The following is a 24,589-nucleotide window of genomic DNA, read 5'->3' as shown; positions in this document are numbered from 1 at the left end:
GCAGTGTGTGAATTTTACCAATTGGCCTTAGCTTCAGGAAAACACCTAAAGGACCAAACCTTGGCTATTGACAGGTCTGACTTCTTACACAGCTATGCCCTTTATGCATTCAACTGCGTGCCGTATGAGGAATGTGGTCAGCACCTATCCTTGATCAAGTCAGGGAATGTACGACTTGAGATGAGGTTCAGAAAACCACTACCCCACACAATTAATTTGGTTGTTTATTCGATTTTTGACTCCATTATCAAAGTGTCAAACCGGTGACAAGTCATGGTTAATTACTATTAGAAAAACGGTGTGGAAATGAATACTGCAGAGTTGACCGGTATGGTGAACCAATTTTCATCTAGGACTAATTTCTATGCTGTGCTGGCATGCGACCAACTACCTAGTGGACCAGTCCGAGATGTTGCCTCAATGATGATTCTTTATACACACCTGGGCAATCACCCCGGGGAGAACTGGCTGGCTATTTACATAACGGACGATGGCATTGGAAGGTTTTATGACAGTTTTGGAAACTCCCCGGATTTTACATATTTTCAATCAGTGCCTTTCTGCAAACCTGTGAGAATGTGGAATACAGTTCAGTACATTATTTCAACCATGTGTGGACAACATTGTGTGTTCTTTATCTATCTAATGACAAGAGGTCTGAGTTATAAAGATGCTATGTCTTTTTACATTGATGATTTACGAGAAAATGATGCGCTAGTCTCAAAGTTTGAGGAGGCGGAGCCGGCGGAACAGGCAGGGGAGGCAGAGCCGCCGGGGCAGGAGAGGACACTGCTGAGGCCGGGACAGGAGAGGGCGGAGGAGCGGCTGGGACATGAGAGGGCGGAGGAGCGGCCCCCAGAACAACCACACCACACACGCACACCACTGTCCATTAAAAAGATTTAGGCACAGCAACACAATCTATACCAAAACAACAGCAATACAAATGTATATAAATAAAATACTGCAATAACTTTATCTCTCCTAAACAGTAAGAAGTAACACTCACCCATTAGGCCTACTTGTGAATGAAATCTATCCTCCGATCCTTTCTGATGAATTGTTCAATGACTTCCTCATGCAGTTGTGCGTTCTGCTTAAGATGAATGAGCAGCTCCTTCTCTATGGCAATAGATGCCAGTGCAGAGTCGTGTTTGTCCGGTTGCATTCCGTGAATACGTTTTGAGGCGCTTGAGAGCTGAGAAAGATCACTCAACTGATCGGTGGACACTGGTATTGCCACGATCAAGCATGTGAGGGCATGAAGCTGTGACATGCTGACTGCCAGCCCCGTGCTCCTCAGAAATGTCAGTAGGTCACTTGGACTCTGAAAGTTTGTCATGCTGTACATCACTTTGAGCTCTGCTCTGAGTCTGCCCAGGTCAAACTGTGCGCCACAGCTCTCATCCAGGCTCCTCAGCTCTGTTTCGGGAAATGTCTGCTTGAACTTGGTGAACAGCTGTGCGTCCAGTAATGCAACAAACAGTAGTCGCTTGTGATCCTCAAATCGATTCCTGATTTGCGTGATGGTGCTGTCGATTAGCGCTGTGTGTAGCTGTCTGTGGTGCGCGTGTGGGTCTGTTCTGCCTGTAGTTCCGCTCGGCTGTACCGCGGCCTCCCCCGGTCCTCTCATAGATGGCTAAAATTTTCCACGCTCACCTTCAAGACTCTGGCAAAAATCCCCAATTCTGGCCAGACTGAACTGCACGTCTAAGCTCTTATTTTGCAGTATTCCGAAGAGCACATCAGCAAAGTCAAAAATGACAATGAAAGCAAAGACAAAAAACAGAACTCAAATCTTTTCAACTGTGACCAGTGTCCCATTTCACAGTCAAAATCCTCCGCGTGATCAAGGATGTGCTGGAAAAGCTCGACCGGCTCAGCTCTTTTGTCATGGACCGTGCCCACCAACCTGGAGTTGAAGTTCCATCTCACCTCAGAGACTCGCGGCAGCCACCTCTCGCAAAACTCATCCAGACGTGTAGAAAATGCAGACAATTCTCCAAGATTCTCAAAAAAAATCCTTTTATGTCCTTTTATGCTCCCTGAGACAGCACAAGATTTAATGTGTGTGCATAACAGTGCACAAACAGAGCCTGAGGGATTTCTTCTTTTACGCACGCCTGTACGCCATGAAGTTCCAATGCCATTACAGCAGCTCCGTCATAACACTGTGCCACAAACTTTGTTTTGCAATCGTACGTGCCCAACACTTGAAGTACTGAAGCTGCTAGATCATGAGCTTGTTTTCTTTCTGTGACATCCTCAAACTTAAAAAATCTCTCTTTTACTCCGGTGTCAGTAACGTACCGAAGTACAAATGACAGCTGTGCGGTGTTGCTGAAATCTGTGGTCTCATCCACCATAACTGAGACAAACTTGGTGTTGTTGATCTCTATTTTGATGGCATCATTTAGCACCTCAACAACAGCATTTATTAGAATTTTCCCAGATGTTCCCGTAAAAACGGTGGCCGTGGCTAGGAGGTGTCGCAAGTCAGCATCATATTCTGATTGCAGAGATAATAGCTCCAAATAATTACCTCGATTCAGGGACTCTTTCCCCTTATGTCCCCTGAAAGACAATTCTTGCTGTCCCAAAAAGATGACACAACCAATGAGTTGCTTCAGGATGTCCCGGTTTTTTCTCACTCTCTCATTGTGCAGGGTTGTCTCTCGTCTCCACTGCTCATCCAGTTGCAAATCCACCCTGGACTCACCAAATGTCTTCAAATGTACCACCATTGGGAGGTGTCGCTCGGATGCCTGATAGCTGCCTTGGTGAAGCTATTAAGGCTGATAAAACCTTTAGTGTTCCATGTTCCCTCACTGGTATTAAAAAGCAAACACGGCCAGCAAAATAGCTTGTTACGCTCGGTCCTAGCTGTTAGCCAGTCATAGCGGTCGTAGTTACAGTGCCGCACAAAACCTTTGCCAGCCTTGGTCAGCCCATCCAGCTTAGGTGTAGGTCTTCCTCTTAAAATCGCCTTGAAAAAGGCATATGAAGGAGATCAGAAACAGGATAGTAGTTAGTGTAGGGTATATTGTGTCAGAATGGTGATTTATGGCCCTGGGGGGCGGGACTTCCATATTGATGTGACAGGTGGGCGTGACATCCGGTTTGTAGGGTGGGACTTCCTGTATGACGTATGTTAGGGTGGGACTTCCTGTATGACGTATGTTAGGGTGGGACTTCCTGTATGACGTATGTTAGGGTGGGACTTCCGGTATGCCGTATGTTAGGGTGGGACTTCAGGAGTGACGTATGCATGTCCGGTGACTTTGTTATTTATGATTACATTGATGTGTCAGTGTTTGATGTTTTACAACGCTTGATGTGCAAACCAGACTAGTGTTATAACAGGTGGGTTATGTTTGATGATTAACAAATGGGGCTTAGGGTTCCGGAATGTTAAATTCCCAGGCAGTAAATAAGTGTTGTGTCAGCGGTAAGGTGTTTGGTGTTAACCAAAAGGGGGCCAGGGTTCCAATGCCTTGTGGTACAGATGTAAACTTCCATGTTTTGCAATGTGGTTGTAACATGGTGTTTTTCCACAAACACGGAGTTACACGTGAGAGACGTGTTTTTCTGTAAGATATAAAGAAGGGGCTGGGACGGGACTTACGAGTTTGGATAGTTTTCAGCCCAACATTCATTTTAACAAGAGATGGGCTTCAAGGTCATATCTGCCCAATGGTAATGGTCCCTAAATAACCACTAATACACTGTAGTATATGCAGGTTAGAAACCATCCCGTGTCTCACGGTTTGAAGTCCAACACAGCATTACAGCAAACTAACATCGCATGAGCAATGCTATTATTTTGAAGGAGCTACCATGGCCCCGGGCCAACCACACATTTCGCAAAGGTGGATTGTGTCGTGGTTGGGGGGTTTTAAAATATTGTTATAAATAAAAACAAGTGTATGTATGAGCAATGTTGAGTTTTGTAATAAAAATGGTTGTTTAAGTCAGCATTAACTTCTAAGTTGCATTATAAGGCAAAACGTTACAAAGTTACCAGCAAGGTCGCGTATAAATTTGCATGAACAACGGGGAATCGTTGACAGGTAAGGATAGGTTATTTCAGGTAATTAAAACAATCGTAAAGGCGTCTTTTGAAATTGTACAACAGAGATCAACGCAAGATTGTTTTCTACACATTGGTAGATATGTTTAATAATAGGCAACGTTGGTTAAAAAAAATACTATAGTATTTGTGTTAGTATGGGGTTATGCTGTCACTTCCAGGTGAAGATGTGCTGCATTCTCTTAATGAACAACTCGCGAAATCTGATTTTGTATTGCTGTATTATGGTCCTGTGTTTGTTAAATGTTGAACTGATTAATGGCGATATGGTGACAATAGCAAGCGTTTATATGTAAGCAGATGAGTTTATCGTTAATATATACAATTCTATGACGTGATGTCACGGCTGAGCCGCGAAAATTAACGAGAACGGCTGTTCTACCAGACATGATATAGCAATATATTTGGTTGCCAAATGGCTACAAAAATCAGAACTAAATACTTAAGTTTTATCCTGAATTTGTATCATTGTATGTATAGTTCTAACACAATTTGAATCTAACGTGAAGAACGATGACATGTTACCAATGACAAAGTTAAGAGGCGTGACTTGCTGGAGGAGCCCCCGGCTGCGATGTGAAGACAGTAATTAAACCCCGCAGCATCCGCTAAAGACAGCTGGTGTTTCAAGCGTGGAGTATATCGTTTCTGTTGTAAGTACAAGTTATTTTATTTGAAGTAATTTATTTGAATTGTGATGCAACTTTTTAAGAATTTGTAAATCAATTTTACAATTGCGCAATCCATTCATTTTTAGCTGTCTTTCATATTGCCTGTTTAAATCTCCGGTTTAGGTTGAGCGGATTTGAACACTGACCGTGTTTGGTAAACACATTTTTGGACCTCCAAATCTTGGTAAGTAGACTTTTGACATTATTGTTAATCAGCTTTAATTACCTGTATACGCTTGTTAATCCTATTTGTATTTAGTTCAAGTGACCGGCATCTGCGTCAGTTGGACTGGGTGGTCAGAATGTGATCTTACACAACCTGAGCAGATACTTTGTGTAAGTTTAATTATTTACAGACATTTTTAGTCATGTTCTAAAGTGTTATTAACAATTATGACTATGTATACTGACCCTTGGTACAACATTCTATATTCCAACAGATTGAGGACAGCCGGGTGATGATACAAAGTACATTACCACAGTGGGGTCAGTTACGGACACCCTTCCTTGCACCATGTTCATTCTGCTCTGACAATGTTCCCCAACTCTGAGAATTGGTTTTTCCAGCAGGACAATGCTCCATGCCACGCATCCACGTCAATCAAGGTGTGGATGGAGGACCACCAGATCAAGACTCTGTCATGCCCAGCCCAATCCCCAGACCTGAACCATTGAAAACCTTGTTTGTTCAAGAGGAAGATGGATGGTCACAAGCCATGGCACCCATTTATTCTTAATAATAATCCTAACAAAAATAACAGGGCTCCTTGAGGTCCTTCGGGGCCAGGACCCCCTAACAATAATAATAATAATCCTAACAAAAATAATTGGGCTAATTGGGCCCCTTTTGGGGCCAGGACCCCATTGACTAGATGACATCTGCAGTTAATGTTTTAAGTTAATGTTTATTTTAAATATATTTTGTCTACAAAATTGTTCAGAGTGCCTGAGATATTCCTCATTTTAACCTACATGCAAATTCTGGACTAGCTAATACCATTCGTTTTTTGTTCAGTAAATAAATTCAGTCTTATATGTTTTAAATTCAGTCTTATAAACGTTAGAGGCAGGATATACAGTGCTACACAGTGCGCCGTTTAAAAAGCTATTTTAGGCTTGAATGTCAAATTTGTATGGAGGATTAAAGGAGTCAAAATGAAATAAATACATTTCTAAATAATTAAATATATACTGTATAGATTATGTGGCACATTAATAGGACATCTTTTTATAAGGCCTATTTTGAAAATAGTGGTATGACATTTCATAATAATACTTTGTATGTCCTAATCTTTCTATTTTCATCATATAAAATCATGTCCTTTTTCATAATATGACCTATGTCATAATTTCATGTTGTATTTCCACATTTAATGACAGTTTTTCAAAGCATATTTTTATGATCACAAGAGATATGTCAATCAATGTAAGTGTATGATCTTTAGCTGCTGATAGGCTCATCTAGCGACACTATCTTCACCAACAGTGGCTCGTTTTTGGGCGATTTTGACGCATTAGCGGTTGTACTGAGTTATAGCAATTCATCAAGTTTGTATGAAGACATTTCTGGCCAAATCACTATTATTATATACATATTTGTCAATAGAAGTGCTAAAACAAATGAAAATGCTGCTCGTCACTGCCAGCGAGATTGTTAGGCCTGGGCTTCTGGGACTGTCGAGCCCAGGGTCTTTTTGGAGTAGCCCTGGATCTTTTGACCCAATACCAAACATGAAATTAAGATATCTGCTTGTTTTTGAAGATGTCTGATTGTTTTTGGAATGGAATGGGGCTAAGAAAACTAACTCTAAGACAGCAGATGTTTTCATAGGGCACGTTTTGGTTCAATTTCACAGGGTTGTTACTTGCCAAACAGAGTATCGTGCTTGTTTCAGCAATAATGTGCACCTGTTTTGGCAGTGTCACTCGTGAAGGAAGCAAATCAGTGTTGCTTGTAGCAGAGAATAGCAATAAAAATATTACATCCAGTGCTTTAATTCGCTTGATATTCGCTACACGTGTAGTTCTAACACAAGTGGAGTGAAAGAGACTCATCCAGATGGTTCCCACCATACTGTCTAATGTTGTTATGTTTCCTGGGTCATTCATGTTGGCTAATAGGAAAGTCACTATTCGTAGTTATACATTGCTCACTCACTGAAATAAACCTCACTATCTCGATACAGTTTTGATCAGGTGTTGCCAGGTAGACAACATTGTTTTTACATTTGCTCGCTAGCAGATAAATCCAGTGCAACTAATAGTTGTGAACAATTCTTGGTGAAGCTATTGTTGCTGGATGAGCCTATCAGCAGCTAAAGACCACCCACTTGCATTGATTGACATATCCCTCGGGATCATGAAATACACAATTAAATACAGCATTAAATGTTAAAATAGATAATTAAATGTTAAAATATATAATTAAATGTTAAAATATGCCATTAAATGATGAAATACACCAGGAAAATATGAAATAGGTCACAATATTAAGGCCATAATCTTATGAAATACATCTTATAATGAAAAATACGATTGGGAAATACAATGTATTATTATGAAATATCATTATTTATTGTTTTATTATCATTTTAAAAAGTTGCATTATAAAAAAATATTTCATAATAATGCCACTTAAAATTATATATTTATTTAATTAATTATTTATATATTGACCCCTTTGGTCCTCCATTTCGAGTTGAAGTTACAAATGTGTACATGGTAGGTGTTACATTTAGCATGATCCAGTGCAGAGTATGTAGGCAGAGAGGGCAAAATGTATCTGGAACCCAGAAGGCTGTCTCTCAATATTGCTCCAGTACTGCTCACTTCATGTGGTCAGTGCATGCTTGACCTTGCATGCTTTTCTAGGACACTTGTGTGTTGCTCTGCTCTTTGACAAAGCATTCAGGGTGCTACATAAAGAAACTCATGAAACACACAGATGTAATGCAGTTGATTTACAGAGATTAGGAGGATCAGAAGAAGTTTATAATCAGGCTTATGTTGGTGGTAATTTTAGGTGGCCTATTCTTTTGCTAATAATGCATTCATTTGAATTTGTGGGGAATGAGAATCTGCAGCAATGAACTCAGCAGGAGAAAATACTTTTCAAAATGACTTTTCTGCACATAATGCCCACGCAGTGTGGCGGGAGAAAAAGATGTGCAAAACTCACCTTAAACAAAATGCATCAGCTACAGGCTGAGATAGACTAATGCTGTTTATGCAATACAGAACACATTATCTATCATGTCTCAGCTGTCCAATCAAATCGTCTCCACTCAGTACCTGCAGTACTATAAAACATCTTGGCCTTTATGTATAGGCACATTTTTTTTAAATTCTAAACAAATACGTATATATATTTTCTACAGCGTAGTTGCAAAATCTTGACGCTCTTGGCAGCCTAACCTTTTACATTGTCTCATCTTCTCATCTTGTTCTTTCATGACCCAGCCTTCATGACCATAGGTGAGAGTAGGAAGGAAAATTGACCGGTATATCGAGAGCTTTGCCTTCCGGCTCAGCTCTCTTTTCGTCACAACGGTGCGGTAAAGCGAATGCAATACCGACCCCGCTGCTCCGATTCTCCGGCCAATCTCCCGCTCGATATCCTGTCCATAAAAGTTACAAACAGGATTGGTGACAAAGCGCAGCCCTGGCGGAGGCCAACCCCCACCTGGAACGAGTCTGACTTACTACCGAGAACCCGAACACAGCTCTCACTTTGGACGTACAGGGATTGGATAGCCCTCAGAAGGGACCTCCTCACCCCATACTCCCGCAGCACCTCCCACAGTATCTCCCAGGGGACCCGGTCATACACCTTCTCCAGATCCACAAAACACATGTAGACAGGATGGGCATATTCCCAGGCCCCCTCCAGGATCCTTGCAAGAGTAAAGAGCTGGTCGGTTGTTCCGCGACCAGGATGGAATCCTTTTACATTGTGTACATTTTGAAATGTTATCGTATTTTAAATGATTGTCATGTCATTGTACAGTTACCTTTTTAACTGTGTGCGTGGTTGGGAGGTTGTTCATTTAGAAACATTAGGTGTCTGATTATGAATGTTTGTATGCATGCTTGTTTGTGTTTGTTACAGGGCCCTGACCTCGACTGAGCTCTCAAAGTCCTCCATCCCACTGACTGGAGACCAGCAAACAGATACAGATATCCTGGCCTTCATTAGAGCCAGACACAACCTACTAAACAGGACAGGTACACTTTTACAAATGTTTTATATAATATTAAGATTTCTTGTTGAGACCTGCTGGGGCAAATCTAGCTGGTCTTTTCCCGTTGGAGAAGTAATATATTACTGCCTCATCCTCTAGATTAGATTAAATTCCACTTTATTTTCATTGAACAGTACAAGTACAGTACAATGAAATTCAGTTAGCATCTAACCAGAAGTGCAAATAGAGTAGGGCAGAACATTTTGTATTTAGTATTTGTATATTACAATTGAATTGTATAGATGTGCAATGAAGGCAAATGCAATAAAAATACACATGATGTATTTACATATTAAACAATAAAGATAATACAAATACATCACAAAATACAAATTTTTCCTTGCGTGTGAACTCCAGCCTTGCTTTCAAAACTAGGTATTCAAGTCTGAGCTCAGTGTGCAGCATTTTTCACTTCTGTGGGGCAATAAAAGTAAAAGCAGTTCATATCCTATGTTCTTTTTCTATAATTACTTTTCTTAATTGTCTTATTTTTATATATGCTGGAAGCTTCTGTAGGAGTGCCTTGTATTTAAACAAGAGTGCTTCTCTCTTACATAAAGAGAGGACCATCCCATCTTTTAATACAAAGTGCAATGATGAGTCCTATAGCTATCACCTGATATAAATCGAAGGGCACATCATCTAATTGGTTTAAGTTTAGAAGCAGCTGCCTGCATGATTTACATTCTCATAGTCCAAAACAGACATAACGGTTGCAATTATTTTTTTCCTATTATCAAAAGATAGACTGGCTCTATTTTGATATACAGTAGGAATCCAATCTTGATTTTAATATCTTTATTAACTCTGTGATATGTATTTCAAAAGAGAGCTTGTCATCAAGCCAGATACCCAGGCATAAATAATAGGAAACTCATTATATTTGTGAACTGTCCAGAGTAGTACTTGAAAAAGTATTTCTGAGAAATGCAATCTAGAAAATATAATGTTTTTGTTATTTTTACATTTAGATCTAATTTAAGATCTTATAAGGACTTCTTTAATACTTGGAAATCAGACTGCAAATTGGCAATTTTTTGATTTATAGAAGCTGCAGTGGAATACTGTGTCATCTGCATAAAAATGAATATTGCAATTTTTATATCAACTCCAATGCCATTGATACTGACACCAAATCCAACCCTGTGGCACACCTTTGTGCCACCTTTGAGTTATATCACTTAGATGGTTTTGAAACCATAAACAGGCCTAATGGCCTCAACTTGCTAATTAAATGTTAATGATCTTCTGCATCAACTGTGTTTGATAGGTCTATAACAACAACCATGCCACGCTCAAAATTGCTTAAATCACCTTTCTTTCCTATTCTGACATTCAGTTTGGTGTTCAGGAGATTGTCTTGACCAGGACCACACCCCTAAATGCATTGAAGCAACTGCCATGTGATTGGTTGATTAGATAATTGCATTAATGAGAAATTGAACAGGTGTTCCTAATAATCCTTTAGGTGAGTGTATATTGAGTTAGAGACTCCTCGGACGATTATGTTGGTAAGCGTTTGACGCGTCTCTCATATTTGCAAATATTAATAAAACTGTCAGAATGTGCCACGGGAACTTCGTCTCTGTACTTCCTTATTTAAGAGTGTCGATCGATAGAATTACCATCACATCACCTAAAATTTGGGGAGTGAGACTATGTATAAAAAGGGCTGTAATTCCTACACTGATTGGTTTTATGGATGAGCTGGATTTGTGAGAACCTCTGATGTAAAAGTGCTTTTTTTTACATTTGACTGATTGATTGATTTATTTATTTTGTGTTTCAGGGCCACCTCAGCCATGACCTAAATACTTGTCGTTGCTGCATCCAAAGCAAGTGGGGAAGTGAAGTGCCACCTGGAAACCTCTGAATGTGTTAATAGATCTATCCACTTAGTCACATATACATACAGTATACACACACACAGACCTACCAACCCACTCTCTATGTATGCTTGCATTCTCTGTCTCTAAAACACACACATACACTGACTTGCTCTTGCTGTCTCACACTCTTTAACCCACTCTCTCACCACCTGACCTACCCTCATACATGCATGCAATCACACTAAGCTGATAGATATAGTGCAAGAGTGATGTGACAATAGCAGTGTAAATCACAGCCAATGCCACCTTGTTTGGTCTGAACAAATATTTTCCCAAGATATCAGAGAGGCTAACCTTTCTGGGTATTTACAGCATCCCAGCTGCTCTAAACAACCTGGATGATAATAAGTCCCAAATGGCACCATATACCTCATTTCTTTCCCACTACCTTTGACCAGGGTCTTGTCTAGAGTAGTACATTTAGGAAGTAGAATGCAATTTGAGATGCGCAATGCGTATAAAAAGAGGGAATTAATCCTGTTTTTAGGATTTTAATTAATCCTGAGTATTATAAAACATGTATTTTGACACTTCATTGGCCATTGATTTCTGACTATGTATTGGCTTATTGTAAATCTGTCAGATAGATAGTGATATAAATCCATAGAACAGTTAAGTTATTTTTTTTCAAAAACTGTCTATGCAAACAAATACTATGTAAATGCTTTTTTTTTTTACTTTACTTTGACAGTGTTAGAAATCAGCGGCTACATATAGTGGTCAAATAAAGTAGAACCCGTATCAAATCCAGGAAGAAGTTCGCTCAAGTTTATTGGAAAATTGCAGCACAGATATAATTCGGTGAACATTCCATTATCTTCTCACTGTAATGTTAGTTGCAAGCTAGCCTATACATTAAGGGCGTTTCTAACAAGCAAAGATCAGGTTTCCAAGACAGTAACCCCCATGCCAAATGGTCAATGTAAACATTCCTGTGGTTATTAGAGCGCAACCTACAGAAATATAATCTAAACAGAGAGGTTTCTGTTTTTCTCATTATCTAGGCACATTCACTTCCAATGAAACGTACATTCATATTGTAATTGTTAATGCTCAGATTCCACACTTCCCCCTATCAAACATTTAAAGGAAACATTACAAGTACAATTCAATCCCTAATGAAAAGAAAAGGCCCATACACTTATGTTACAAATGGTCAGGACGAAATAACAAAAGGAGTATCTGACCAATCAGGTCTTATTATTCCTCAAATGAAAATGAATGTAAACAAGACAATTGACACACTATACTCCGACACATAACACAATGTATGACAGTTATCAATCCTGTCCCCTCCTCAGATTACAAAGGTCGAGAAACATTGAGACGTTCACAGGCTACTATTAGTGTTAACGGTGTTCAGCAGAAAATCAAACGAAAACATAACATCATGATGAAACATTCCCTCAAGTCCATTGAACAATCAAAACCTCCCTTGTCCGTATCAAGATCCATGCTAAGATCCATGCTTCAATATCATACAAAAGACTTATGCATATCCTGTTGTACCAGTGAAATATTCTACCTTTAAAATAGGGAAAACATGTACCTTTGACAGGAACCACTTATAATAGGGAACAATTCACTATCCAAACATACCATGATAGTAGTAAATGTAGGGTATAATGTGTCAGAATGGTGATTTATGGCGGGTGGAGGGTGGGACATCCATATTGATGTGACAGGTGGGCGGGACATCCGGTTTGTAGGGTGGGACTTCCGTTATGACGTGTGCTAGGGTGGGACTTCAGGAGTGACCTATGCATGTCCTGTGACTTTGTAATTTATGATTACATTGATGTGTCTGTGTTTGATGTTTTACAACGCCTGATGAGCAAAACAGACTAGTGATATAACAGGTGGGTTATGTTTGATGATTAACAAATGGGTCTTAGGGTTCCGGAATGTTAATTAACAAATGGGTCTTAGGGTTCCGGAATGTTAAATTCCCAGGCAGTAAATAAGTGTTGTGTCAGCGGTAAGATGTTTGGTGTTCAACAAAACGGTGCCAGGGTTCCACTGCCATGTGGTGCAACAGATGGCATACAACCGGTGGTTGTTAACCTTTCAAGCACGGAATTACATGTAAGCCCATTTTTCATTTTAACAAGAGATGGGTCTTAAGATCAGATCAGCCCAACATAAGCATTCGAAATTTTCTACACAATCCATCATGTCTAATCAAAAGCCAAATGGTAATGTGGTACCGTCTGCTAGCATTACTCCCGTCATACACCACCCGGAATGTTTTCGTGAGTGGAGCATTTCTTAGATGGAACCCATTTTTATCCCTCACAATTATTTTGTAGGAGGTAAAGATTTAGTTCTGTCTTTTATGAATCTTGTCATGGAAAAATGTGTCTTCTTGCCAAAAAGGATGCAACAAAAAAAAAAGGAGTTTGTGGATTCAAATTAGACTTTTAATGAGCAATCATAAATGCCATGTTGACCTGCAGGAACAACTGTCTTGCCAACTCCAGACACATATTTATACAGTGTTATCTTATATAACCTTCCTGGCTATCCCCTGGCTAATTATTTTGCTGAACTTAATACCCTTCCGCCAGCATTGTTTTTCAACCTTCCAAGGTCCGTTCCTTGTTAAATATTGGTGGCGCAGGCTTTAGAAACTTCTATAAAAAGAATAGAGGCATTAGGGTCCTCTACTTTCATTGTTTCCTGATCATCCCCAGACAGTGTTTATTGTAATACAAGACTTTATATTTATCCTGATACATTGATTGATTATCCATACATCATTTAATTGTATTGCGACCATATTGGTTAATTGTATATACTCAGGTGCTCGATCATGCTATTACATTCATAAAGGGTGAGAGTACAGAAACACTCCAATGTCAAACCTCTATAATCCCCCAACCAAATTTGTGATTGATTTAAGGTTCACCTTTGGAGCGTTTTCATAATTTTGTGTGATGCCTTTGGCCTTCAAGACAACGCAATCGTGGTCTTGGGACCACAGGATGCCCATTCTGTGATATGATCACCATCATCAAGCTCATTTGTTAAACCACCCAAATAATTGCTCAGAGGGGGTTTCCATTCACCTGCCTTGTAAACATAGACCACAGAGTCTGTGTCATGGTATAGCACAGGCCTCTTTAGTTGGTCCATCAGGTTGTACAATTCAAGATGTCCATTGGCTGTTGTAAAGGCAGCAATCAGTAGGTTCACGTTACCGGGGGACCTAAGGTAATTATTTTTGTACCTCCACTGTACCAGAGCAACGTCTTCATTCAATGAAATATTTAAAATCGGTTTGAAAAAAGGAACTCTGTGAGTTGTTGGGCTTCTCTGAGCATATTGTCCCCATAGTCAGAAAAATCTTTGAAACACTTCTATTTGCCTGATTGACTTGTATTTTTTCAGGATCCAGACGTAATAATCCTGAATATACTTGTCAGTGGCTGATTCAGGATAGACCGAAGCCATCTTCTTACCTTTCAAGAAAGTCTTGATATACTCTTTAAAAAGATTATCAGATTTTTAGGTACAATTCCACACTAGAAGGCAACAGTGTAGCCTTTTAGCAAGGGCCATAATGAATTTCTCTGGGACCCATACCCCTGTCAGAGCTCTCTCTTCATCAGAATTATTATAGGACAGTTGCTGATTATTCTCATCACTGCATGTACGTCAAAGACTAAAGAAAAGCTTCCCCGTTATGACCCCTTGAGGGTAACACTGGAAGAAATAAACCCAGAGGAGGGTATACTGTTGCCTTAATCACTCCCAAATAGTTTTGGGGCAAAGTCACGATGAATGTTCAGGATGGCCCAGAGGAAAGTGATATTTGCTCATGACATGAGGGTAAAGGGATGTAAAGTCACTATATTCTATAGATTTATTCTCTTGGGCTAAACACCTTAAAACCAAAGCATTGGTGCGACCACCAGATAAGGTCTCTCTGGGCTCCAAGGGTTCTGGCATGTCAAAATTTTATCCCTGATGTTCTTACACAGATATCTGGTCTTGGCCATTGTGGAGAGGTTGGAGTCTGTTTGATTGAGTGTGTGGACAGGTGTCTTTTATACAGGTAACAAGTTCAAACAGGTGCAGTTAATACAGGTAATGAGTGGAGAACAGGAGGGCTTCTTAATGAGGTCTGTGAGAGCCGGAATTCTTACGGGTTGGTAGATGATCAAATACTTAAGTCATGCAATAAAATGCAAATTAATTATTTAAAAATCATACAATGTGATTTTCTGGATTTTTGTTTTAGATTCCGTCTCTCACAGTTGAAGAGTACCTATGATAAAAATGACAGACTTCTACATGCTTTGTAAGTGGGAAAACCTGCAAAATCGGCGGTGTATCAAATACTTGTATCAAATACCCCACTGTACATGTCTGCAAAGCTAGGGCACTCCTATGTGTTAGGGCACGGGTATATGTGTCAGGGCACATTCAGTTAAAGTGGTTATGACGTCCGGGGCATGCTCACATTACTTGAGATAAATTTATACACATGGGTCTGTTTTGCCACACATGTTTTTGCTGCTTTTGATAATGGATAAGCCTTGTGGTAAATATTTGGCGGCGAAGTTCATGTTTCTGTTGTCTGGGCATGTGAACGAATGTATCTTCAGGAGTTATTAGGTTTTTCCGGTTAATGGCGTTTTCATTAGGTGGTGGATGCGTGGCCTACCGGGCCGATTGGAGGAATATGGCCTAAGTAACGTACAGATGTTATGATATAAATTTGTTTGGAAGGGGTAGGCTACGGTATATAGAAAGTCTCGATGCTTTGTGTGGGGTTTATTGATCTCTGTTTTGTAGTTGTTTTTGCTCAGGTTGGATGGATCGTCCCTCTGACCGCCTCCACCCCCTGCGGTGTTCCGCCAGGCCGATTGCTGGGACTCCTTGGAGTTTTGCATCGTCCTACCCCGCCCGGCGAAACTGCATCGGTGGAGAACATTTCCCTAAAATTGATGTAGCCAACCCCGCTGGTGACTAGTTTCGCTCTATGGACCTCTTTGTTGTGAACGTGGGGATGCAGTAGGCCGTCTGGAGGCCATTTTGCTCCACTTTAGAAGTGTTGAGAGCGTCTACGTGGGTCAAGAAAAAGTCCAAAAAGGGGAGAAGAACACACCCGATACGTAAACTTCTGGCCCGGCCGGTGTTTGCAGCAGCTAGAAAGACTACAGACCCGGGGTTGAGGAAGGGACAATGATAACCGCTACGTTTAAATTGATGAAGCGAACCGCTAGTCATTCGACTGGTCATTGGATTTGGGAAGATACCCGTGGGAATCAAGACGATGGCTATTTATGTAGTGTTCCCTAGAGGCAGTTTTCGCTATTTCTGTGGCCTCGTCGCGAGCGACCCAACGGGAACATGCAGGAACACTGAACCGCCTGAGGGAAGGGTGCTGGCGGTCAGAGGAGACGGACCAGGGACCATCAACCGGTGAGATCATTCCTTAACATAACCCTGGTTTTTCTCTGACATATTTAGAGTACACCGGAAGTAAGGGATGCCGTCAAGCTGAAGAAGGAGTCCTATCAGGCCTGGTTGGCTTGTGGGACTCCAGAGGCAGCTGACGGGTACCGACAGGCCAAGCGGACTGCAGCCCGGGTGGTTGTGGAGGCAAAAACTCGGGCCTGGGAGGAGTTCGGTGAGGCCATGGAGAAGGACTATCGGCTGGCCTCGAAGAGATTCTGGCAAACCATCCGGCGCCTCAGGAGAGGGAAACAGTGCCCTACCAACGCTGTTTACAGTAGAGGTGGGCAGCTGTTGACCTCAACTGGGGATGTCGTCGGGCGGTGGAAGGAGTACTTCGAGGATCTCCTCAATCCCGCCGTCACGTCTTCCATTGAGGAAGCAGAGGATGAGGGCTCAGAGGTGGACTCGTCCATCACCCGGGCTGAAGTCACCGAGGTGGTTAAGAAACTCCTCGGTGGCAAGGCACCGGGGGTGGATGAGATCCGCCCTGAGTACCTCAAGTCTCTGGATGTTGTGGGGCTGTCTTGGCTGACACGCCTGTGCAACATCGCGTGGCAGTCGGGGACAGTGCCTCTGGGATGGCAGACCGGGGTGGTGGTCCCTCTTTTTAAGAAGGGGGACCGGAGGGTGTGTTCCAACTATAGGGGGATCACACTTCTCAGCCTCCCCGGGAAAGTCTATGCCAGGGTTCTGGAGAGGAGAATACGGCCGATAGTAGAACCTCGGATTCAGGAGGAACAGTGTGGTTTTCGTCCAGGCCGTGGAACACTGGACCAGCTCTATACTCTCTACAGGGTGATGGAGGGTTCATGGGAGTTTGCCCAACCAGTCCACATGTGTTTTGTGGATTTGGAGAAGGCATTCGACTGTGTCCCTCGCGGCATCCTGTGGAGAGTGCTTCGGGAATATGGGGTCCTGGGTCCTTTGCTAAGGGCTGTCAGGTCCCTGTACGACCGAAGCAGGAGCTTGGTCCGCATTGCCGGCAGTAAGTCAGACTTGTTCCCTGTGCATGTTGGACTCCGGCAGGGCTGCCCTTTGTCACCGGTTCTGTTCGTAATTTTTATGGACAGAATTTCTAGGCGCAGCCAGGGGCCGGAGGGTGTCAGGTTTGGGGACCACACGATTTCGTCTCTGCTCTTTGCGGATGATGTTGTCGTGTTGGCCCCTTCAAGCCAGGACCTTCAGCATGCACTTGGACGGTTTGCAGCCGAGTGTGAAGCGGTGGGGATGAAAATCAGTACCTCCAAATCCGAGGCCATGGTTCTCAGTCGGAAAAGGGTGGCTTGCCCACTTCAGGTTGGTGGAGAGTGCCTGCCTCAAGTGGAGGAGTTTAAGTATCTAGGGGTCCTGTTCACGAGTGAGGGAAGGATGGAACGGGAGATTGACAGACGGATCGGTGCAGCTTCTGCAGTAATGCGGTCGATGTATCTGTCTGTTGTGGTGAAGAAAGAGCTGAGCCGCAAGGCGAAGCTCTCGATTTACCGGTCAATCTACGTTCCTACTCTCACCTATGGTCATGAGCTTTGGGTCATGACCGAAAGGACAAGATCCCGGATACAGGCGGCCGAAATGAGCTTTCTCCGCAGGGTGGCTGGGCGATCCCTTAGAGATAGGGTGAGAAGCTCGGTCACCCGGGAGGAGCTCAGAGTAGAGCCGCTGCTCCTCCACATCGAGAGGGGTCAGCTGAGGTGGCTTGGGCATCTGTTTCGGATGCCTCCGGAACGCCTTCCTGGGAAGGTGTTCCGGTCCCGTCCCACCGGGAAGAGACCCCGGGGAAGACCTAGGACACGCTGGAGGGACTATGTCTCCCGGCTGGCCTGGGAACGCCTCGGTGTCCCCCCGGAAGAGCTGGAGGAAGTGTCTGGGGAGAGGGAAGTCTGGGCATCCCTGCTTAGACTGCTGCCCCCGCGACCCGGCCCCGGATAAGCGGAAGATGATGCCATGCCATGCCATATTTAGAGTATACAGGAGTTTTACCTTTTCTGGATTCATAAACTAGGTGGATGGTTTCGGTATGTCACAATTGATGGATTTGAGGGCATTTATTTTTAGGGCATTTCAGTTATGGCAACTGTAGTTAGGAAAAAGTATTTTTTGTTCAATGTCCTGACAACAATTCCCATGCAGTTAACCTATTGCGGGGTGATTCTTGCAGGATTTTAAGCAGTTGGACTTCAGCAGTTAGACTGTGAGATGGAATAGAGATTGCTCCTGTATATAATGGTTTTGGGATATTGAATTGTCAATACCTGGTTATGGTCGACCAAGTAAATGCATTTCCATTTTGGTATTCCCTGTGTACGAGGGTCCCGATTGGCTACATTGTGTATTCCTTGGTGGAATATTTGATTTAGTTTACCGAGATTGTTGTTAACTTGGAAGTTTTGAATTCGCAAGGTTTAGCTTTGTTTGTTGTTCACTTGAGTGGGCCTCTCTGACGAGGCTCACTCTTTCAACTTTTGCCTAAGCGCTGACTCCATGAAATTTAAACTTGCCTTCTAGTGTTGTGCTGGTTTCTGGCACACGTGGAGGTATTCGCCTGATAACTTAGGATTTTATATGGGAATAATGTCCTAAATTTCATTAGAGGGATAGATTGGAAATTGGTACAGTGATGTTTTTCTACTTTGGTAGAATATGGTCTTGTGGTTTCATTAGGACAGATTAAAATATTGTGTTTCTCTCTCCTTGGAGTAGAATGCAGAACCACATGGCGATAGTCTTTAACGTTAAGAAACCATGCTGTTTCCCATGGGGACTTGATTTGCATCCTTTATAGCCACGGTCCGTTATTCCCTGAATAGCCCACACCCGTAAAATTAGACTTCCTATTTTAAATGTTGATTGGGTCTTAGGCGACGGGTCAGACTAAGAGCGGTTCAAAACCCCCTTAATGAAGAAAAACATTTTGAGTACCGTGACGTCGCCCGGTATGGCGCAGCCGGGGCCCCACCCTGGAGCCAGGCCCGGGGTTGGGGCTCGTATGCGAGCGCCTGGTGGCCGGGCCTTCCCCCATGGGGCCCGGCCGGGCTCAGCCCGAACGGGCGACGTGGGGCCGCCCTCCCGTGGGCTCACCACCCACAGGAGGGACCATAAGGGGCCGGTGCGAAGAGGATCGGGCGGCAGTCGAAGGCAGGGGCCTAGACAACCCGATCTCTGGACACGGAAACTGGCTCTAGGGACGTGGAATGTCACCTCGCTGGCGGGGAAGGAGCCTGAGTTGGTGCGTGAGGTTGAGAGGTTCCGATTAGAGGTAATCGGGATCACCTCTACACACGGCTTGGGCTCTGGAACCACACTCCTTGAGAGAGGATGGACTCTTCACCACTCTGGAGTTGCCCATGGTGAGAGGCGGCGGGCTGGTGTGGGTTTGCTCATAGCTCCCCAGCTCTGCCGCCATGTGTTGGAGTTTACCCCGGTGAACGAGAGGGTCGTTTCCCTGCGCCTACGGGTCGGGGATAGGTCTCTCACTGTTGTTTGTGCCTACGGGCCGAACGGCAGTGCAGAGTACCCGACCTTCTTGGAGTCTCTGGGAGGGGTGCTGGAAAGTGCTCCGACTGGGGACTCTATTGTTCTACTGGGGGACTTCAACGCCCACGTGGGCAACGACAGTGACACCTGGAGGGGCGTGATTGGGAGGAACGGCCCCCCGGATCTGAACCCGAGTGGTGTTCAATTATTGGACTTCTGTGCTAGTCACAGTTTGTCCATAACGAACACCATGTTCAAGCATAAGGGTGTCCATCAGTGCACGTGGCACCAGGACACCCTAGGCCGCAGGTCGATGATCGACTTTGTTGTCGTCTCATCTGACCTGCGGCCGTATGTCTTGGACACTCGGGTGAAGAGAGGGGCGGAGCTGTCAACTGATCACCACCTGGTGGTGAGTTGGATCCGATGGCGGGGGAGGAAGCTGGACAGACTCGGCAGGCCCAAGCGTACTGTAAGGGTCTGCTGGGAACGTCTGGCCGAGTCTCCTGTCAGAGAGATCTTTAACTCCCACCTCCGGCAGAGTTTCGACTGGATCCCGAGGGAGGTTGGAGATATTGAGTCCGAGTGGACCATGTTCTCCACCGCCATTGTCGAAGCGGCCGCTCGGAGCTGTGGCCGTAAGGTCTCCGGTGCCTGTCGAGGCGGCAATCCCCGAACCCGGTGGTGGACACCGGAAGTAAGGGATGCCGTCAAGCTGAAGAAGGAGTCCTATCAGGCCTGGTTGGCTTGTGGGACTCCTGAGGCAGCTGACGGGTACCGACAGGCCAAGCGGGCTGCAGCCCGGGTGGTTGTGGAGGCAAAAACTCGGGCCTGGGAGGAGTTCGGTGAGGCCATGGAGAAGGACTATCGGCTGGCCTCGAAGAGATTCTGGCAAACCATCCGGCGCCTCAGGAGAGGGAAACAGTGCCCTACCAACGCTGTTTACAGTAGAGGTGGGCAGCTGTTGACCTCAACTGAGGATGTCGTCGGGCGGTGGAAGGAGTACTTCGAGGATCTCCTCAATCCCGCTGACACGTCTTCCATTGAGGAAGCAGAGGATGAGGGCTCAGAGGTGGACTCGTCCATCACCCGGGCTGAAGTCACTGAGGTGGTCAAGAAACTCCTCGGTGGCAAGGCACCGGGGGTGGATGAGATCCGCCCTGAGTACCTCAAGTCTCTGGATGTTGTGGGGCTGTCTTGGTTGACACGCCTGTGCAACATCGCGTGGCGGTCGGGGACAGTGCCTCTGGGATGGCAGACCGGGGTGGTGGTCCCTCTTTATAAGAAGGGGGACCGGAGGGTGTGTTCCAACTATAGGGGGATCACACTTCTCAGCCTCCCCGGGAAAGTCTATGCCAGGGTTCTGGAGAGGAGAATACGGCCGATAGTAGAACCTCGGATTCAGGAGGAACAGTGTGGTTTTCGTCCGGGCCGTGGAACACTGGACCAGCTCTATACCCTCTACGGGGTGTTGGAGGGTTCATGGGAGTTTGCCCAACCAATCCACATGTGTTTTGTGGATTTGGAGAAAGCATTCGACTGTGTCCCTCGCGGCATCTTGTGGAGGGTGCTTGGGGAATATGGGGTCCTGGGTCCTTTGCTAAGGGCTGTCAGGTCCCTGTACAACCGAAGCAGGAGCTTGGTCCGCATTGCCGGCAGTAAGTCAGACTTGTTCCCAGTGCATGTTGGACTCCGGCAGGGCTGCCCTTTGTCACCGGTTCTGTTCGTAATTTTTATGGACAGAATTTCTAGGCGCAGCCAGGGGCCGGAGGGTGTCAGGTTTGGGGACCACACAATTTCGTCTCTGCTCTTTGCAGATGATGTTGTCGTGTTGGCCCCTTCTAACCAGGACCTTCAGCATGCACTGGGACGGTTTGCAGCCGAGTGTGAAGCGGTGGGGATGAAAATCAGTACCTCCAAATCTGAGGCCATGGTCCTCAGTCGGAAAAGGGTGGCTTGCCCACTTCAGGTTGGTGGAGAGTGCCTGCCTCAAGTGGAGGAGTTTAAGTATCTAGGGGTCTTGTTCACGAGTGAGGGAAGGATGGAACGGGAGATTGACAGACGGATCGGTGCAGCTTCTGCAGTAATGCAGTCGATGTATCGGTCTGTCGTGGTGAAGAAAGAGCTGAGCCGCAAGGCGAAGCTCTCGATTTACCAGTCAATCTACGTTCCTACTCTCACCTATGGTCATGAGCTTTGGGTCATGACCGAAAGGACAAGATCCCGGATACAGGCGGCCGAAATGAGCTTTCTCCGCAGGGTGGCCGGGCGATCCCTTAGAGATAGGGTGAGAAGCTCGGTCACCCGGGAGGAGCTCAGAGTAGAGCCGCTGCTCCTCCACATCGAGAGGGGTCAGCTGAGGTGGCTTGGGCATCTTTTTCGGATGCCTCCGGAACGCCTTCCTGGGAAGGTGTTCCGGTCCCGTCCCACCGGGAAGAGACCCCGGGGAAGACCTAGGACACGCTGGAGGGACTATGTCTCCCGGCTGGCCTGGGAACGCCTCGGTGTCCCCCCGGAAGAGCTAGAGGAAGTGTCTGGGGAGAGGGAAGTCTGGGCATCCCTGCTTAGACTGCTGCCCCCGCGACCCGGCCCCGGATAAAGCGGGAGAAGATGGATGGATGGATTTGGGTATTGGTTAAATAACGTATTTTCACTTTGTTTGGGTTTAACATGATGTCTGGGATAATACTTGTGTTTTAAGACCTACGCCTGATACTCGTTATTGGCGTTTAACTTCTAACCTGGTAAACTGACAAATGGGGTAGATTGATGTGACACTGTTTTAGTGCTCTAGATTGAGTTTCCTTGGGATCACTCACTGATTGTACCTTGATTTTAGTGACATTGTGCATCTGTTTTCTGTTAACTTGTCTTTTCTTGAGAGTTTTTTTCTCCCTGCTGTTACTCTGTTGATAGGATGTTTTCTTTAGAAACAGCGATGATATTAGATGTGCAGGGTAATAACTCTGCACCTTCAGTTACCGCAGGATATCGGTTAAGTTTGAAGCATGACATCTTTTACTACAGACAGTCTGACGACCATGTCACGTTTTTGTGCAGAAACATTTGGCCATAAAGGCCAAACTATCCATTTGGGCTTTATGGCCTACAAGAAGTGGGGACACTCCTGGGCTCCAGCAAGGGGGGCGGACCCACCAACCTTTCCCATTAAATCAAAGTAGTACTACGGGTTAAATTTGAGTGTTCTGACTGTTCTCACCTGTGTTAATTTCCCCTATATGAATATATTCAGTTTTGGGTTAATCAAACATTAAGTGCAAGCTAACTATGTTTTCCCCTCAACAGCTTTAATGTCGAAATGTATGGTTTTGAAACATACTTGTAGTGAGGGTAGAGACCTAAAGTAATCCCCCATTGTTAATAACTAGAACAATCTTGATGTCGCTGTGTGAACTATGCATGAAAGTAGCAACTTTGGCTAAACGGCACTATTTGGTGTAACATAGGCATGCATCAACGTTGGAAAAGTTCCCTAAAGGTTTAGGAGGTTATTTGAGATATGATGTTTGTGTTGTTCCCCCATTGTTTGGCCGTTGCTTGTGGACATGCTAATTGTGATATGCTCATTTGGGATTTCTTTCACTGGGTAAGACACATTTGTCCATAGGTTTTATGGTTTATAATTCCTTCACATGAGCGACCGTGTGGCACATTTTAATTTTTTGTTTGTGGATGTTGGGTTTTTGTCATTTTCACTTTGTTTTTAATGGATATTCAGTTTGCGCCTCTTTCCTGACTGTATGTTAGATTCATCCCAACTATTGATTTTCTTTTTCATGTCCATCCTGTAATGGTTCTGCTTCATTCTTGGAGTAATTTTTTGTTAACTTTGTTATGAAAGCAAGGGGGGAATATATGAAATTATTATCTATGATGAAAAATACTTGAACTTAAGAGTTCAAAGTGAATTAAATAGGTATTTAAAGAGTTACATGAAGAAGTGGATTGTTCTGTTTCCATAGTTATGACAGAAGATTGGCATCCTTTAGTGTCCGTTCACAGTATTTGTCTAAATTTGGGTTTTTGGAAACTGTTTGTTTGATTACATGGTTATGGTTGAGTAGAATACATCTTACCATATTGATTTGATTTTGCTAAGAAATAACTAATTTCTTGGGATGAATGGTGACTATGAGAATGTGAATGTTAGGTTTGTTTGATATTTGATTAAAAGTATTCATATTAATCTCATGCATTATGGAATAAGTGGGTGAAAAGGTGCAGGGAGCACATATGGTTATTTCTTACATGTTTACAAAGTTTTGCTATGTTTAATTGAAACTGTGGAAGCAATTCTGCATCAAGTTCTATTCTAGAAAACCTATTTGAGAGGTTTTACATAGTCTAAATTGTAAAGAGCGGTACAGACCCTCAGGAGTGCACTACTCACTCACAAAAATACCAGTGTGAGGTGGGGGGCTGTTTGAGATGGGTTTTTTGACTTGTGTGAACTCTTTAGAAAAGAAACAGACTTACTTGTGACATTATCAAAATTGGTTGTCCTTAGGTCAGTAAAACAGCCTCCCTACTCCAGGGTGAGCTCGGGGGAGATAGGGCATGAAGGGGGTGTCATGATTTATGACAGGATAACAGTGTCTTTGATGTGCTAGGATAAATAAGAAAAGACTTTGAGACATTCACACTGGCCCTCATTTATCAAAAGTGCGTACACCAAATTTCCAGCGTACACCCAAAACCACGATGACTTTGAGATTTATCAATATGGACGTTGACGTACGG

The 24,589-nt window shown here is 43.9% G+C and overlaps 1 protein-coding gene across 3 annotated transcripts in view; it reads left to right on the top strand.

Annotated features, from left to right (window-relative positions):
* kif6 (kinesin family member 6) overlaps positions 1–24,589 on the top strand; it is a 273,774-nt gene that overhangs the window by 222,577 nt on the left and 26,608 nt on the right. For 2 of the 3 annotated variants that reach the window (XM_029125384.2, XM_013131828.4), the window contains 2 exons: positions 8,870–8,985; positions 10,792–11,600. The exons of the other annotated variant lie outside the window; for it this stretch is intronic. In XM_029125384.2, the coding sequence (XP_028981217.1) occupies positions 8,870–8,985; positions 10,792–10,808 (133 nt within the window). In that variant the 3' untranslated portion in view covers positions 10,809–11,600. Of the gene's footprint in view, positions 1–8,869; positions 8,986–10,791; positions 11,601–24,589 lie in introns of those variants that run through there. 3 annotated transcript variants of the gene reach the window in all.

This window comes from Esox lucius, chromosome 15 (assembly GCF_011004845.1).
Source record: "Esox lucius isolate fEsoLuc1 chromosome 15, fEsoLuc1.pri, whole genome shotgun sequence".
Taxonomy (NCBI): Eukaryota; Metazoa; Chordata; class Actinopteri; order Esociformes; family Esocidae; genus Esox; species Esox lucius.
This window is presented reverse-complemented; position numbering and strand designations above follow the sequence as displayed.